The sequence below is a fragment of the Zootoca vivipara genome, chromosome 5, assembly GCF_963506605.1.
Source record: "Zootoca vivipara chromosome 5, rZooViv1.1, whole genome shotgun sequence".
NCBI classification, from domain to species: Eukaryota; Metazoa; Chordata; class Lepidosauria; order Squamata; family Lacertidae; genus Zootoca; species Zootoca vivipara.
In genome coordinates, this window is record NC_083280.1 from 80653931 (window position 1) to 80671504 (window position 17574).

Here is a 17574-nt window from a genome sequence, read left to right on the forward strand (position 1 = left end):
CTCGAGCAGGAAGATGAGATGATGCTGAGGTAAGGCAGTTAGACATGATCTACTGCCACACTATGTATTTTCATCCATATTTTTCTCGAACAGCTAGGATTTTCCCACTGCAGTTCAAAGGGAAATACTGTATATGAAAACAGAAACCTCTTGCATACAATAATTATATTAAAGTCTTTGCACAATAAATTCGGTTATCTTCTGCTTTCTGGCACTACAACAACTTTGAGAGAATGAATCACAGTCAGTAAAAATAAAATATCCCTTGGTGGTCCTGTGGCTTTGACCACAAGGAGAGAGAGAGAGAGAGAGAGAGAGAGAGAGAGAGAGAGAGAGAGAGAGAGAGAGAGAGAGAGAGAGAGAGAAATCCTCATTCACTGACAGTTGGAGACTCAAGGGAGGCATAGAGGATGAGGGATCTGGAGAATGGAGAGCATTTGGCTTTGTCAAGCAATGGTACTGGTACACAGTGCTAGACAATTTGGTAGAGATTATTTACGAATTATACATGTCTGATGTACTGTTCGCAAGCTGTGCTATGTATGTTCTCTGTACAATGAAATGTTCAGATTAAATTCAGAGTTGAGGGTGTACGCCAGATCCTTGCAGCCTAAGTCTGCAATTCTAAGCCCATTTATAAACCCCATTGAATTCAATAGGGCTTTTGAGTAGACCAGGATAAACTGCATTGGTACTAACTTCCCATGTTACTTGGGGGGGGGATTACTCTGGGAATCCTACGCCTGCTTAGAATTAAGTTCCACTGATTCTTAACATTTTCACAAAGAATTCAGGAACAGAGATCCATATTCCTCTTAGAAGGAACTCCATACTCCTTACTCTAACTCGGTGCAGACCAAGAGGGAAATGTAAACACAAATTATTACATAGAACAAAGACTGAAACTCTAAACTAGAAGTTTTGTCTTACTTACATCAAGCTTGGTTCACACATGCATGGTTACTACGTCATGGCCGACACATGTAAGGGCTTGCATGTGGAAGCGGAGTGATCTAACACTACAGACAGAGGCAGAAAATTATTTACATTTGCAGGCCTCCTCAGGCGTTAAAAATGTGTACAATAAACACATGCAGAAGGGGCCAAGCATGCAGGACTCCATATAGAGAGGGTCTAATGAAACACACAGGTTACGGCAGTGCCACTAACTACTGTGCAATCATTGCACCTGTTTTGAACACCTTGTGGTTCTTATTATTATCATCATCATCATTTATATATTGCCTTTTGCCCAGACCAGGACTCAAGTCTTACATGGCCTGCAATCAAGAAAAATCACACCATCTGTAGAAAAATATAGTTTATCTGTGTATATAAATACGTGATGCAGGCCTTACTTCCAAGTAAATTGTGGTTAAGATCTGTTGGCATGAATTTCTGAGAACATAGATACATATGTTAGCATGCAACTCAAAAGCTTAGTCTATTTTGGCTGGTGGTTGTCAAAATGTGACAGTTATCTAATGATTAAATTCTAACCCTGAGAAGACGATATTCACACGCCCTTTTTTTATTCTTTTCCTTGTCTCTCCAACACAGAGGACATATATCTTTACCTTCCTACTGAGTTCCCGAGTCTTCATTCACCCCCATGAACTCCTAGCTAAAGTGGGGCAAATATGCCTTAAACAGAAGCAGCAACTGGAGACTGGAGTCGAAGCAGACAAGGTATGTGGAACACAAAGCTGGTTTAGGAGCAATGTATTCCCTCCCCTTCTCTCCCTGAAATCTCTACATCAGGCATGCATCCCCAAACTTTGGCCCTCCAGATGTTTTGGACTACAGTTCCCATCATCCCTGACCACTGGTCCTGTTAGCTAGGGATCATGGGAGTTGTAGGCCGAAACATCTGGAGAGCCGCAGTTTGGGGATGCCTGCTCTACATCCTCTTGTCAAATAGGCTCTTCCAACTAACAGATACAATCTCCTAGTCACTGGCTGTACTCTTTTGCTAACCTATTTGTTTTTGCACGTGCTGTATATACTCAGTAATATGAACTTTACTGCCAGTTGTACTTACTGAAACTGGCACAGTGTTATTGCTTGTGGGTAGGAGAACTGAATCTCATAGTTGTGTCCGTGCACTGAGCAACCGCTTCGGCTGTTTTGCCCAGCAATGCTGCCAGGGTAATTGCATTTACATCGCGATAAGCACGTCTCTGTAAGTCTGCCTTGCAACAAACACCTGTAAATTTCACCTTAGCAGCCATTACTGAACGTATTCATCCGAGTCAAATGTTAAAACAAACAAAATGTTATCTGTGTGAGATTTTACAGAGACAGCATCACGTCCAAGCTGCCTACAAATGCAGCATTCCCAGGCCATAGATTCTAGGCATACAAATGCTACGCATGTAGGAAACACACTGCAATTTATACCTAGCAACAGCTGTTAATTTATCTTATGTCATACTGTTGCTAAAGATCAGGAGCGGGACCTGTTAGAAAAAGGGATGGGGGGTTTGGAGAGTTGCTAGACTGGGATAGCTCAGTCAGTAGAGCATGAGACCCTTAATCTCAAGGGTCATGGGTTTGAGCCCCACATTGGGCAAAAGATTCCAGTATTGCAGAGGGTTAGACTACATGAACCCTCGTGGTCCCTTCCAACTCTACAATTCTCTGATTCTATGAACTAGCATTGATTCTACCTATTATAACTCCCAGCTCCGCTTACCATTCACTGTCCCTCCTCACACCTCACCACTGCCCCTAAACAAATAAGTTGCTTTTTGTAAGCCCAGCATACATTTACATTGGGATTGATCCTCATTAAACCATGTAAATCAACCCTTTGCTTTCTCCATGCTTCTGGGCATCCCCACCAGAAGAGAATGGCTAAGAAGAGAAGAGTGATGCATTGGAGTCTAGGAGCCCTATCTCCTCTGTCCTTTCAAAAGCTTAGCTTGCAAATATTTATTTTCAGGACAATGATGTTTTTCTTGTGTCCCACTGTCATATTCCAGAGACATTAACTCTTACATAGTAAGAGGAAATGGTTATGTATCAAAAATCTGGTTTCCTCTTCTCAAATGTTGGAGGAGACTGCATCGTTTATTGCAGGGGTCCCCAGACTTACCGCGCAGTGGGCCGGTGCCCGTCACGCCGACCGTGCGGCGGGCCGGAGGGCAAGGGAGTGCACGCCCGTGCGCATGCGCACACACACACGGTCGGGAAAAAAATCGCCGAAAATTGCTTGTGCGCATGCGTATGGGCCTCCCCCGGCCCGGAAGTGCATCGGAAATGACCTCTTCTGGGTCGGGAGAGGCCCATACGCATGCGCACAAAGGATTTTCAGCGATTTTTTGCCGATTTTTAAGATCGTCGCCGCGCCGCGCGCCGTAAGAGCGGGCGGCGGCAGCGGGCGGCGGGGGGCGGCGCGGGCCAGATTGGGAGGCCGATTGGGCCGCATCCGGCCCAGGGGCCGTAGTTTGGGGACCCTGGTTTATTGCATCTGTTGAGCTTTCTTCAGTAGAACAGTTCTCGTTTTAATTTTGTCCGTGATCTGCTAAGGAATTGTGAGTTCTGAAAAGTCATAGTGCTGCCAGTCAAAGCTTCCTACTGTGCAAAACAGATGAAACACACAAACAGAGCTCTGATGCACTGTGATAAGGTAGCCTGTATAAACAAACTATTAAATCAAATACCGGTTGGGTGGCGTGTGAGCAGAAATCCTGGCAAGAAACCAGGCTTCGTGGTTATGTGCTTATACTTATCATTCCTTTATTAATGACATCACCAGCCACTAGCAAAATCTCACAGAAAATGTTCCAAGACACAAGCTGACAGATTAAACACAAACTTTAGCCCTGCTCAGATCCACTTGGGAGGCTTTTGCTGCTTTATTTGACAAGGGAGAGGGTCTCGGTGCTTTGAAATACCACGTTTTCATAAATATGTCAGAAGGCTGTTAACCCTGCCAAAAAGTAGCAAGTTAGCTTTACAAGACTATATAATATGAAAAAAGGGGGAAATCAGATATTGCCCTCCTTAGGGAACAACCAGAATGTAATTATTAGCTAGAATCCAGGAAATTGCTGAAAAGGTAGAACTATTTAGGAACTGCATGCATGATTGCTGTCAACACTGCCTCCCACCCCCCCACCCCCCAACCAAGCAGTAAGGAACTGCTATTTCATTTCTTTGAATTTTCCACTACCAAAATTTTCCACTGGGTATGTGTCAAAAATAGCAAAGTAGTAGTAGTAGTAGTAGTAGTAGTAGTAGTGGTTGTTGTTATTTATCCCACTCTCTTCTCTTTGAACAGCTCAGTTTGATTTATTGCAGTGTTTCTCGAACTTGGGTCTCCAGCTGTTTATGAACTATAATTCCCATGATCTCTGACCACTGGTCATGCTAGCTAGGGATGATGGGAGTTGTGGTCCAAAAACAGCTGGAGACCCAAGTTTGGGAAACACTGATTTATTGTGAAACTAACAAGCATCTCAACTGGGGGTGGGGACGATTGATACTTTCCCAGAAGAACTAATTGCCTAACATAGGCAGGGGAGGGGATCCTGTGACCTTTCAGGTCCCATCTACAGCTGCCATCACCCCCGGCCATTATGGGCCCTGATGGTTGGAGATGATGGGAGATGAGAGTCCAGCAATGCCTGGAAGTCCACATGTTCCCCTTCCCTAAATACTTCACTGTATCTTGAATTTCTCCACCCTGGTTGTGGGGAGAAGAATTGGAACCATTTCACCAGATTTCTTTAAGGAGGAGAAGTTCTCCAACTGTTCCTTGCGGATGTGGCTCGTCATTAGCTCAGCATCTGTGTCTCTTCCCTCCTGAATATTTTATTTTGCTGCTAATAATAATAATAATAATAATAATAATAATAATAATAATATTTATACCCCGCCCATCTGGCTGGGTTCCCCCAGCCACTCTGGGCGGCTTCCAACAAAACATTAAAAGCTTCAAACATTAAAAGCTTCCCTAAACAGGGCTGCCTTAAGATGCCTTCTAAAGGTCTGGTAATTGATGCAGATGTAGCAACTGTGCTGGCAGCTTGGCCATCAATTTGCATCCCACCCAAAGCCCAGTGCCACTCAAGGGCAGTTGGAGGGGGAAATGGTGGTCACCATGATAAATGGCAGAGAATTCTGCAAAATGGACTTCTTTGGGGGGGAGAGAGATCTTGACCATTTTCTTAGAAAAAATTGTATTCTGAGAAATTTTGCCTCAGTTCTCTTTCAGTCATCAAGTGCACAGTAATCAAGCTCAGTGAAATTAAAGGATATATAGTATATTCACATGTGAACCTGGTCTTTGGAATTTTAGAAGTACGGTAGGCAGGGAGGGTGATTGGCCAGTATCCTGCTACCAACCCTTCAGAGACTTAAGTCTTCTGTTTCTCCTTCCACACATCACTCTTTCCTTGTTAACCTTGGGGACAAATATTAAAGCACAGAGTCTAGCCCAGGAACTGCCAATTTCCAGTTTATGCCCTAGATCAGGCATCCCCAAACTGCAGCCCTCCAGATGTTTTGGCCTACAACTCCCATGATCCCTAGCTAACAGGACCAGTGGTTGGGGAAGATGGGAATTGTAGTCCAAAACACCTGGAGGGCCGAAGTTTGGGGATGTCTGCCCTAGATGTTGCATCTGCTGGATGGTAGAACAGTTATTCCTTGCAGTTCTTGAACGACCCTTTTCCAGAATTCCTATGTAATCTGGTTAGACATTAATATCCCAAGCAAGTGGCTAAGTCTCCAGCAGATTGTGCTTTGGTGAGTTGTTAAGAATCAATAAAGAGCTGCTGGGTTATTTTTCTTAAAACAAAAAAACCCAAAGCCTTAAATACTGGAGCCTAAGGATCACTTTCTTTATGTTAGGCAATCACAAGGCATTTTCCTCTTTCTCTGAAAAGGGAACCTGTCTGCTTGACATCCCCTAGAGCTCTGTAAATTCCCAGGCCAGGGTGGAAATCACAGAAGGAATAACCCTTCCCTTGCTTGCATGAAGTGGCTGTGGGTGGGGAGAAACTTAAAGCAACTGACTAGATGAATGACAAACAAAAGAAATGGTTGCTCCCCCAAACTTTGCTGAGAGCATTATTTCTGCTCCTTCTCACAGCAAAACTGAAATCATTTTCTCTCGCTGAGAACTTTAATTAAATGTCATTAGCTAATATACCCAAGCAGGGTGAAGAAAAGGTACAACAACAAAGCTATTAAGAGAAATGAATAAGATGCCCTGTGACCAAGGAGTATTTAGGAAGTCCCCACCCTCCAAAGCCAGGATGGAGCTCGAATGACTCAGTAATGAAGGAAATCTAAATTTCCAACTCCCTCCAAAAATGCTCCATTGGAATTTGCTGATACTAGACTCCAACCAGTATGTAATGAAACTAGAAGAATGGTCTTGCCTCATGACACCTGATTACAACATTGAAAGATGTGCACATTCTTTGTATAGTAAATGCACTGGATTTGGGGAAGTGCTGGAAATGACACCTGGTTCAGTTCAAGGAGCCCAATGGGCATTTGCTGCAGGAATCACCACCTATCCTAAATATTTACATTGGATTTAGGAACGAGTTAGACCATTGGTCTATGCAACTCAGTAACTGGCAGCAGCACTCCAAGATCTTAGGCAGGAGTTTTTCATACGCCCTACCTGGAGATACCAGGTTGAACCCAAGATCTTTTACATGTCATGTATATGTTCTGCCACTGACCTATGTCCCTTCCCATTTTGCAAGCTTTTTCAAAGTACTGGTTTTGATTTTCAGAACCCCAAAAGCTCTGGGCCCTCAACATCTGAAGGAGCACCTCAGCACTTTATCCCTTCACATTCATTGCGATATTCAGAAGCAGCTCTGCTTAGGGCAATCTTTGCAAACCTGGAATGCTTTCTCGTCGTAACTCTCCCTGAGAAACCCACCTGGCAAAACCTTCTTTTGTTAAAACAAAAGCAAAAAACAAACAGCTGTTGAGCTGCCAGAGAAGACAGTGCCTTTCCTTCACCATGCCTGCTTGTCTGGGTGTGTTTGTGGGGAGGTTTACTATGCATTTTAAATATCTTGCATTAAACTGGCATGAAACCGTATTTATTTTTATGTTGATATTTTGTAAGCTGTTATGAGGACTTGCAGCGCTGCGGGATGCATAAATAAATGCCACAATCCAGCCACAGTTAAAAGCGCTTTCGCTTCCTGTTGTTTTTAACGAGGAAGCTAAGCATACGCTTAAATCAACGTGCTTAACTTTGACTGGCTAACGTCTAAAACAAAATAAACCCAAGGGATGCATTGTCTGTATGGAAGAAGCGGGAGACAGAGCTTTCTGACAAAATGTGCTTTAAAGCCGTAGAGCAAGCCGCTAAAACTTTGCATCAAAGGTATCCCTTAATTTTTTCTTTCTTTTACGACTGTTGTGTATACACTTGAGACAACTGAAAGAACCAAGCTGCCCCCCCCCCACACACACTCCACACTGATGCAAAGCCTTGAGGATGCTGAGCTAAGCATTAGACACACCTGCTCTCTCTCTTTAATGCTCTCTATTTGGAAGAAAGACAGTAAGGGATTTGGAAGACCAGCTGAGACTTTAGCCTAACACAACTTATTTTTCCTTTTGTTTTCATATGCCACTGTTAATGATTCAAAGGTTTGGCACGGGGTGCCATCTGGTTACCCAGAAGTCACCATCAAGGAAAGTCTCCTTGGCTCATTGATTAACTACTCTGCATTCTTTCCTAGGCAAAGCTTAAGTCCTTTGCTGCCAAGATCATTCAGCTCCTGAAAGAATGGACTGAAACCTTCCCCTACGACTTCCAGGATGAAAAATCTATGAAAGAGCTGAAGGAAATTGCTCATAGGATCACACAGTGTGATGAGGTAAGGGGGAAAACACACACACACACACACACACACACACACACACAGGTGGAACAGATACCACCAACACCTGTCCCAACCTATAATTTGTCTTGACAGGTTGCAAATATTTGCTAGATGCGTTGAGGTGCCACAACTGCTGACCATGACTTGCCTAAATGGTATTAACAGGAGCAGAGGAGTTGGCCCCTTCCACCTTTTCAGGGACCTCTTACTCCTCACATTTTATGTACAACTGACCACACCACCACTATTGAGTAACTCACGGTGCTTGCTACCATTGCAACCCCCATATGGGACCAGTTTTAATGTAATCCTAGCAATGAGACAGCCCAAACCACCACATCTATGTTTCCCTTGCTCCCCCTAATCTCAAATGGTGAGCGCTGAAGAAAGACATGAGCCCAGAAGGCCACTGGGGTTGGGGAAGAGGGAGGTATCAGTTTGCTCAAGGAAGCCCAGAATAACAAAATGTTGTGGTTTTTAAAATTAAAACAAAAACAGTTCTAAGTGAGTAGCCCTCTGCCACACCAGAAAATACAGCTCAGTGAAAACTGAGTGCACTCAGTAACCAGGGACACTAAGAATCAACTGGAACAGAAAAACAAGAGTTGGAACTCTACAATTCTGATTCTATGATATGTCTGTGCATCGAGGTACAGCCTACCAAGTGGTGCCAAGGTGCAAAATTCACACATGGCCTTGTGATTAAAAACTGCCTATTGCACCTTATTTTATGTTGATAAATCAAATACGTTCTGAAAACATGCAGGGAGGAGGAGATAAAAGGCCCTAACTAGATCCTTACAGCATAATCCTAAAGTTGTTTACTCCAAAGTCTAGCTGAGTTCAGTGGTATTTGCTTCCTGAGTCTATGTCTGGTTAGGCATGTTGCCTACTATAAAGGGTAGAGCGAGAAGAATGCTGTCTTTTTGAAATGACTGTTCCAAATATATATTTGAGATTGGCCCCAGAGGTTTAAGAGTGACAGGCATGTGTCTGTTTAAAATGTTAATGGACAAAAAGACTAGAGTGGTGCAACAGCTTTGGCAGCAATGCTGGATGATTGGAGGTGATGCTTTGATATTAAAGGTGTTGTCAAGAGTAGCATGACAAGTTTCAGGATGTCAGCAATGTTGTTTACCTGCATTTTATTAAGCTGTCACAACCTGAAGGCAAGAGGAAATGATTAAGGCTATGTGCTGGGTTTTTAAACGGTGTGCGCAAAAACACTCGTACAATCTTACACTAAAGGAAAACAATTATATTTTATTTTATGTTCAGCTTTGATTATCTGGGTCATTTTCAAAATTGGAGGAAACACTCCTGTCTCCTCCTTGTCTCCCATTCATCAGCAAGGCTATACCTGAATCAAGAATAATAAGTTGTAAAAATAATCCATCTTGGTAAAGGCCTATGCTTCTCAGGCTACAAAATCAACAATAGCATGTGAGCCAATAAAATGGGGACAGGGAAAGTTGTGTATATGTGTTTGCATACCTAAAGGGACCCCTGACAGTTAAGTCCAGTCGCAAACGACTCTGGGGTTGCGGCGCTCATCTCACTTTACAGGCCAAGGCAGCCAGCGTTTGTCCGCTCTGCAGACAAATTTTCCGGGTCATGTGGCCAGCATGACTAAGCCGCTTCTGGTGCAACAAAACACTGAAAGCAGAGCAGCACACAGAAATGCCGTTTAACTTCCTGCCAGAGTGGTACCTATTAATCTATTTGCATTTTTGGCATGCATTCAAATTGCTAGGTTGGCAGGAGCTGGAGCCGAGCAATGGGAGCTCACCCAGTCGCGGGGATTCGAACCGCCAACCTTTTGATTGGCAAGCCCTAGGCTCAGTGGTTTAGACCACAGCGCCACCTACATCCCTGCTTATGATGTACAATTAACAGTGCATTTCTGTACATATCTACTCAGAAGTAAACCCCACTGGCTTCAGTGTTATTTATAACCACTGAGCCTAGGGCTTGCTGATTGGAAGGTTGGTGGTTCGAATCCCCGCAACGGGGTGAGCTCCCGTTGCTTGGTCCCAGCTCCTGCCAAGCTAGCAGTTCGAAAGCACATCAAAGTGCAAGTAGATAAATAGGTACCGCTCCAGCAGGAAGGTAAACGGTGTTTCTGTGCACTGCTCTGGTCCGCCAGAAGCGGCTTAGTCATGCTGGCCACATGACCCAGAAGCTGTCTGCAGACAAACGCCGGCTCCCTCGGCCTATAGAGCAAGATGAGCGCCGCAACCCCAGAGTCGTTCATGACTGGACTGAACAGTTAGGGGTACCTTTACCTTTAAGTGCGCCTAGGATATCAGCCTGCTCTAGACATATGTGCTTTTCAATTGAGAACCATGTGCCAATCCTTCACATTTAAGTGGGAACGATGTGGGAACGTCAAATCACCATTTGAAAAATCTGATCTTTATGAAGATTGCATACTCACTCTTGTCAATATATCCCCAAAATGAAATATCTGAAGTATCTGTGGAAACAAAGGGGGAGTTGGTGCGTGCCAGAGGCGCCAAGCTCTGCCCAACACTGGGGAGGAGGCTTTTTGTGTGCGTGTAACATCACACATGCGACACTCTGTGAGGAGGCCCAGTGACATTAACCTCTGCTGTATGTTTAGTCACACATTAGTCTAGCCAAGGCAACTCTCTCAAGCCAATGTTTCTGATGTCTAGGGCATCCTAGGGACATGGTTCTACTTGTCAGACGTTTGCACTTATATTTATATACTGTGGTAATGTAGCATTCAGGTACCAGCCATAAAATAAACATGCTGACATTGGCAATGTCGCTTGCCGTGGAGACTCAAGGATGACACAGACAGGCTCCTTTTGTTGCCTGAGTAAGCAAAGATGCAAGACATACCAAGTATTTCAGACCTGAGCAGGGCCCAAGTGTATTGCGTAGGCAGTTCTTTAAAGTCTCGGCGCAGTAAGGAATACTAAAGGAAGATCAAGCAGTCTACATGCCCATGCAAGCAGGATGACAACATTTATCAAGGTTCATGGCCATGTGCTTGAGGTCACAATTCAGCAACAAGGCAAATTAACACCTATGTCAGCAAGGAGAGTTTATGCAGACTCAGTCAGTTGTGGGAATGTGGCCCCTGCTTATATACTTAACTAGAGCTTGTTTCTAAGGCCAGAGGTTATTGTTCCTCTTCTGGCAGGACTTCAGCAAGGCTATACATTACACAGATAACATGGAAAGCAGCCTGAATTATTGACTAGATGCCTCCATCAAGGAAAGGTGGAGCATCTTAATATACCGTACTCACTTCCCCTCATATTCTCCTGCATTCCTGATGTTGGAGCTGATGTTGAACTGTACTTTGGGTAGGAGTCACTAAGCTGGCTCATTCCTTGATTGTTACCTCCCATGTGATTTGAAACAGAACAGTCCAACTGTTAACTGAACTGGAATCATAGAGTTCTATAGTTGGAATCCTGAGGATCATGTAGTCCCTGCAATGCAGGAATATGCAGCTGTCCCATGCAGGGATCAGACCTGCAACCTTGGCATTATCAGCACCACACTCTAACCAACTGGTCTATCCTAGGCTAACTAATTGCTGGCTACCTAAGAGTATAAACTGGAAGCTTTTCTAATAGTACTGTATGACTAGAATAGATTGGCAGCTGTAGCTTCCACTCAGGGGCATTGTTGACTCAAGTCATTTAAGTTCTTAGCATCCTCCCCATTTTGGTTGGTATCTCAAATCACTTGGCAATCCTACACAAATCAGAATGATGATACACTTCATCTGCAAAAAGCTCTCCAATCCTCCTGAGGGCTTATTCAGCACATGAACTTACTTGATGCTGAATTCTAATATCCCAGTCAGAAATCTTTCCAGCGTAATTCTGATTAACAAAGAGACAATCTAGAATTTCCTCAGCCAGGAATAATTAACAACAGTTTGTTTTATTGATTAGGAAAATGGAACTGTGAAGAAGATCATCAGCCAGATGACGCAGAATCTACTGATGACTCTTGCGGCACGCAATCAGTACCAGGAGATCAGAGAGAAGTTCCGCCAACCCGTGACTGACAAAGGCACAATCCTTAAAACAAAGCCCCAGTCGTCACAGAAGGACATACTGAGTGTTTGCTGTGACCCACTCGTCCTTGCGCAGCAACTCACACACATTGAGCTGGTAAGTTCCTTTATCTTCCATCTACTTGAAGGTTTAGCAGGGCCAGGGCAAGCTGTTCTCCAGCCGAGCTCTGAGTTACGGCTTGAAGGTATGAGAAAAGTGGCTTCTAGATATAAGGGAGACTGAAGGAAGAAGGGAGCCTGGCAGTTACAGAGACAATGAACTCGCTTGAGCTGGAGAGAGAGAAGACCACTTGCGACTGATCACTTTCTCACTCCTGCAACCTCTATTAGGAGATTCATTGCATTATCAAACACTTGTTCCTGACTTGGAATATCTCAATGGGAAAAAGGGGAGGGGGAAGGGGAGTCACAGTCAACGTCAGAAGCTTACTGTCTTCTAAATCCTTCTAATGAGTACTTCAAAAACTCAACCCATCCATACATGCTACCAGGACTGGTTTCAAATGTCATCTCAGAGCAAGGCTGACACACCCAGAGCCTAGGAGAGACAAATCAAAGCAGAAATCTTTCCCAAGGACGACCTCTCTTAAAGGTCCAACCACATATTTGCATTATTGTCCCCTGGTTCCCTGACCTGGAATAAGGGGTGCCAAATTTTAACCTGGAAGCTCTGCTGGTGAATATGCAGCTGTGACATCACCTGCCCCACTACATCAATGGTTATTTTGCCCACCCATCACTCCTCTCTGCTGTGTTGGGCAGCTAGAATCTGCTTGCTACAGCAGAGAAGGGAAAAAAGGTGAAGAAAGGAGCAATGGAGGAGCAGGATGGGAAGACACTCTGCCACATGTCTTCTCACTGCTCCACACCTTTACAGAATCTCCTGGTTAGCAACTAGCAATCCAAGCTGATGCATTTCAAAAATTCATTCCTTTCCATAAGCACCAACTTACACTGCATATGCAGCATGCATTTAAAGCTTGTGGTTCTCCATAAAGAATCCTGGGAACAGTCATTTAAAGGTGCTGGGAATTGTAGTTCTGTCAGGGGCAGAACTGGGGTCTGGGGGGGGTGATAAGTTTGCTTTAAATAGATATACACAGCCTTAGGCACAACAAGAATCTGGTCAGGCAGTACCAAAAAACCTAGACAAAGGGATAGCAAGAGAGAAGGCGAACTTTTAAGTATGCATGCGACTCTGTGAAGCAGCACAAGGTGTGTCTTTTACAGGACCCCAAGCCTGTTCTGTTAAACAGATGTCAATTAAGATCTGACCCGACAGGGCTGGCTGTCAATCCACAGCTCTCGGTTCCTCATATGTGTGCTTGCAAAATTGACGGCCTTTGCTATCTTGCTGTATCTAGGAGAGGGTGAGCAACATTTACCCCGAGGACCTCATGCAAATAGTCAGCCACGTGGACTCCCTGGATAATCACAAGGTGTGTACAAAGTGTGAACGCAGTGAAACAGGGCTACAGGTAACATTGTGTGCAGGGCTTATAAAGGTGTTTAAAATTAAAGGCAAACTTATCTTGTTTCTGTAACAGTTTGAGTGTTATAGTTTCCCCCAAAGACTCTTGAGCATTGTAGCTTGGTAAGGGACGCAGGTGGCGCTGCGGTCTAAACCACTGAGCCTAGGGCTTGCCGATTGGAAGGTCGGCGGTTCAAATCCCCGCAATGGGGTGAGCGCCCGTTGCTCAGTCCCAGCTCTTGCCAGCCTAGCAGTTCGAAAGCACGTCAAAAGTGCAAGTAGATAAATAGGTACCCCTCTGACGGGAAGGTAAACAGCATTTCCGTGCGCTGCTCTGGTTTCGCCAGAAGCGGCTTAGTCATGCTGGCCACATGACCCGGAAAAACTGTCTGTGGACAAACGTTGGCTCCCTCGGCCAGTAAAGCGAGATAAGCACTGCAACCCCAGAGTCGTTTGTGACTGGACTTAACTGTCAGGGGTCCTTTGCCCCCCTTTTTTAAGGGTATGGTATGGGTTAGGATTAAGATTCTTGGCCAGAAATCCCTAGTCTACTATTTCCCACCCAGAGCTACAGTTTCCAGGATATCCTCAAGAAAGAGGATGACTGTTACACCAGACTAAATCCACAGCGCAGGCCACCCTTTGCCAAACAGGTGCCCTCTAGATATTTTGGACCACAACTCCCATCAATCACAGCCCTGTTCTGACTGGAGCTGATGGGAGTTGTGGTACACAACAACTGGTGTAGACACTCCATCAATAGCTGCACAATCTGCCACATTTAAGTTGACACCCAGTTCCTATGGCACATATCAAGTTTTTGTACACCCAAGAATTGAATGTAAAGAAATAGGAATATTATCACCCACAGTATTTAGCTAGTTTCTTGAACTGTCAAACAACCAAGCTGCACTTGGATATGGAAGAATAAAGAGAGGTGTACTCTAAGAGAGGGATAGCCAATGTGGTGCCATTCAGATGTTGCTGAACTCTCAACTCCCAGCAAGCTTGGTAAATGTTCAGGGATTATGAGAGCTGTAGTCCAATATCATCTGTAAGGACCATACGGCTAGCCCTGCTCTAATAGGACAGCTCCTGTTAAATAAGCTGACTGCTTCGCTAGCTGAGGTTTCAGTACATGTTAATATATTGTGCATGCATATAGCATGACAGACAAAGGAGGCCTTCTTTTTTTGTTCATGGTTTATGAGGCTTAAGTATGGAGGATAAACTAACAAAAAATATTGTTGGATAAGACAATAGCCCCTATCGCTGCCCCCTTTGTCTCTTAGGTGCCCTGTGGATTTTATTCAGGTAGGAGGGAGAGAGATCCCTATTTGTGAGCTGTCACCTACACAGCTGGGAGAACATGTAAAGAGCACCTTATGTAGCAGTTCTTTTCTGCAAGTTAGCAATTATGGAATTCAGAGGTCAAGGAGGTCTGCAGGGATATTGCACAAGACTGGGATCTGTCTAGACACAACAACAAGAAAAGATTAAATATCATAATTCACACAAGTACTTATTATTTTGAGCCTCCTTCCTTAAAGTCCCCTGGTAGCAAAGTGTCATATGTTGTTATATATTTTTTCCAACCTTCCTTCAAGGTTAAAAGCAATTTGAAGTTTCTCAGTTACATACAGTGAGTTGAGTACGCCCACATTAGCTATTGTTCCCTCCTAGCATATAATGTTACTGAACATGCAGTCATCTCTTAAATATGACAAAATGGGTTTTGACAGTGTGTGTGTTTTCCCCCGTTTGTAATTCCTAAACACTTATTGAAGACAATATGCAAATCCTTACTATTTTCACAAACCCCCCAGGAGGAAAAGCACGAGAAATAGACACCCCATTCTCTCTGAATGCTCTAAGTGGTTTACCAGACAGCTGTCCAGACCAAAAATTCAGAATGATATAAAAGAGAACCAAAAATTCTTATTTTAAATGGTGCACTTATAGCCCCCAAAATTGGCCATATTTGGGGGTTTCCCCTCCCACAATTATAATTGTGCAAGGGAGGAAACAACAGGGCCAAGTTTCATGGCCTAACCCCTTCCTTAAGTCGTTGCCCAGACTGTGCATCTCACACATTTGTACAGTGTGGTTTCCCACTTGTGGAATGCTCTCCCCAGGGAGTCTCGCCTGGCACCATCATTACATATCCAACACTTACAGCAGGCCCGTCCCCTGCAGAAGTTACCCTTGCAATATGTGAGAGGTGCACAGACCAGGTGACAAGGAAGTGACATAGGAGGCAGAGCCAGAGACTTCAGCCCTGCTCTCTGACCTCACATAGGCTGTAATCCTGTGAGGTGAGGGGGACCTGCCCATGTAGGGCACTTGATTGCTGGAAATGTATGAAAGGTTTTGCATCTGACAAAACTCAGGACATAACATTTCCCCGATAATAGAGGGCACCAATCTAGTAAGGAGGATACCACATGGGATGGGGGAGTTCATTCACCCCACTATGCCGTTGAATCACAGCCTGGAGTGTGTGTGTGTGTGTGTGTGTGTGTGTGTGTTTGAAGCATGCAAGCTGAAGTCACTTGTGTAGAGATGCATGGGTGTCCCTGGAAACAACCATTTCTTGCAAGCGCTTCGTACAGGCATAATTTACAACCTTTCTTTTGCAGTGCCGAGGCGACGTTACTAAGACTTACACTCTGGAGGCGTACGACAACTGGTTTAATTGCCTCAGCATGTTGGTGGCGACGGAGATTTGTAAGGCAAGTACTGACAAGGGAAATGCCCCGCCTGTGAACCGGCCAGACACTCTTCCTTCACTTACTTTGGCACAACTCATTCCAAACTGCCTTGTCTGAAACTCTGTATATCTTAGCCACCTTCCCACCTGGTAACATCTCCTCTGCCTGGCTCAGGATGCATATGAATACACCCGCTCACGCAAAAATGCAATCCTTTACAGTTGGCACTTGAAGTCAGCTTCCATTTGTAGTTTTTGCACCCATTCTCGTCCTATTCTAATTTGACTCACGCTGCATAGCAAAAGCCCAATTCATACATTCCCCAAGCGGCATTACTGCTGCTTCACCTGGCTCCATCCCATGCGACGCTAATACTGTAGGATGTAGTGATATCCCAGGAGGCTACTTCATCACTGTACTTCCCCTTGAGTTCTAGCAGATGTGGCACTGCAAAGTCCCCTGTGACTTTCACCTCCAACACAATTAAGTGTGTCATATATTTCTGGAACTTTATGGGATGGGGGCTGTGGGAAACAGCAACCATGTTGCTCTGGAAATGTATGAACTGGACCACAGTGAGGGAACAGGAATGGGTTTGGTCATATGAACACACATCATGCCTTGGGACGCGGGTGGCACTGTGGTCTAAACCACTGAGCCACTTGGGCTTGCCAATCAGAAGGTCAGCGGTTCGAATCCCCACGACGGAGTGAGCTCTCATTGCTCTGTCCCAGCTTCTGCCAACCTACCAGTTCCAAAGCATGCCAGTGCAAGTAGATAAATAGGTACCGCTACATCAGGAAGGTAAACAGTGTTTCTGTGTGCTCCGGTTTCTGTCACGGTATTCCATTGTGCCAGAAGCAGTTTAGCCATGCTGGCCACATGACCCAGAAAGCTGTCTGCGGAAAAACACCGGCTCCCTCTGCCTGAAAGCGAGATGAGCGCCGCAACCGCATAGTCGCCTTTGGACTTAACCGTCCAGGGGTCCTTTGCCTTTACCTTTTTACCTTTTACAACATGCCTTGTAACAAACAGTACATCTCTGCTTTAGAATGAACAGTGTGTAGGTGTGGAGATGCAATAGTCTTTGTGGCTTCCAAGATGCAAGCTTCACTAGAGCTGCTTACAGTGCCAAACTAAAACATACGGCATGTGCCTCTTTCTAAGACTCCATATAATAAAAAGGAAGGGAAAATTGTGTGCCTGTGACATGAAAGTATCTTAGAACAACCATTAATGGCTGAGAGCTGAACAACTTTCTTAAGCATTTGTGAAAACCCAGTAGAGAGAATATGTAGGCTTACCTCAACAGAAGTGTCTTCTCTGTACACAAACAGGTGGACACCAACTGCACGTAGGATTCGTAACATGTCAGAGTCTGACCGGAAGATGGAAATGTATCCTAAAACATCATCTTCCAGACGTACGAAATCAGTATGGCAGTGAAAAACTTGCAGT

At 44.6% G+C, this 17574-nt stretch overlaps 1 protein-coding gene across 4 annotated transcripts in view; it reads left to right on the forward strand.

The window, feature by feature from the left end:
- Positions 1-17574, forward strand: part of RASGEF1A (RasGEF domain family member 1A) — a 215449-nt gene that overhangs the window by 187503 nt on the left and 10372 nt on the right. For all 4 annotated transcript variants that reach the window (XM_060274999.1, XM_035137775.2, XM_035137778.2 and 1 more), the window contains 5 exons: positions 1561-1689; positions 7728-7865; positions 11810-12031; positions 13299-13373; positions 16045-16137. In XM_060274999.1, coding sequence (XP_060130982.1) covers positions 1561-1689; positions 7728-7865; positions 11810-12031; positions 13299-13373; positions 16045-16137 — 657 coding nt within the window. The remainder of the gene's footprint in view (positions 1-1560; positions 1690-7727; positions 7866-11809; positions 12032-13298; positions 13374-16044; positions 16138-17574) is intronic.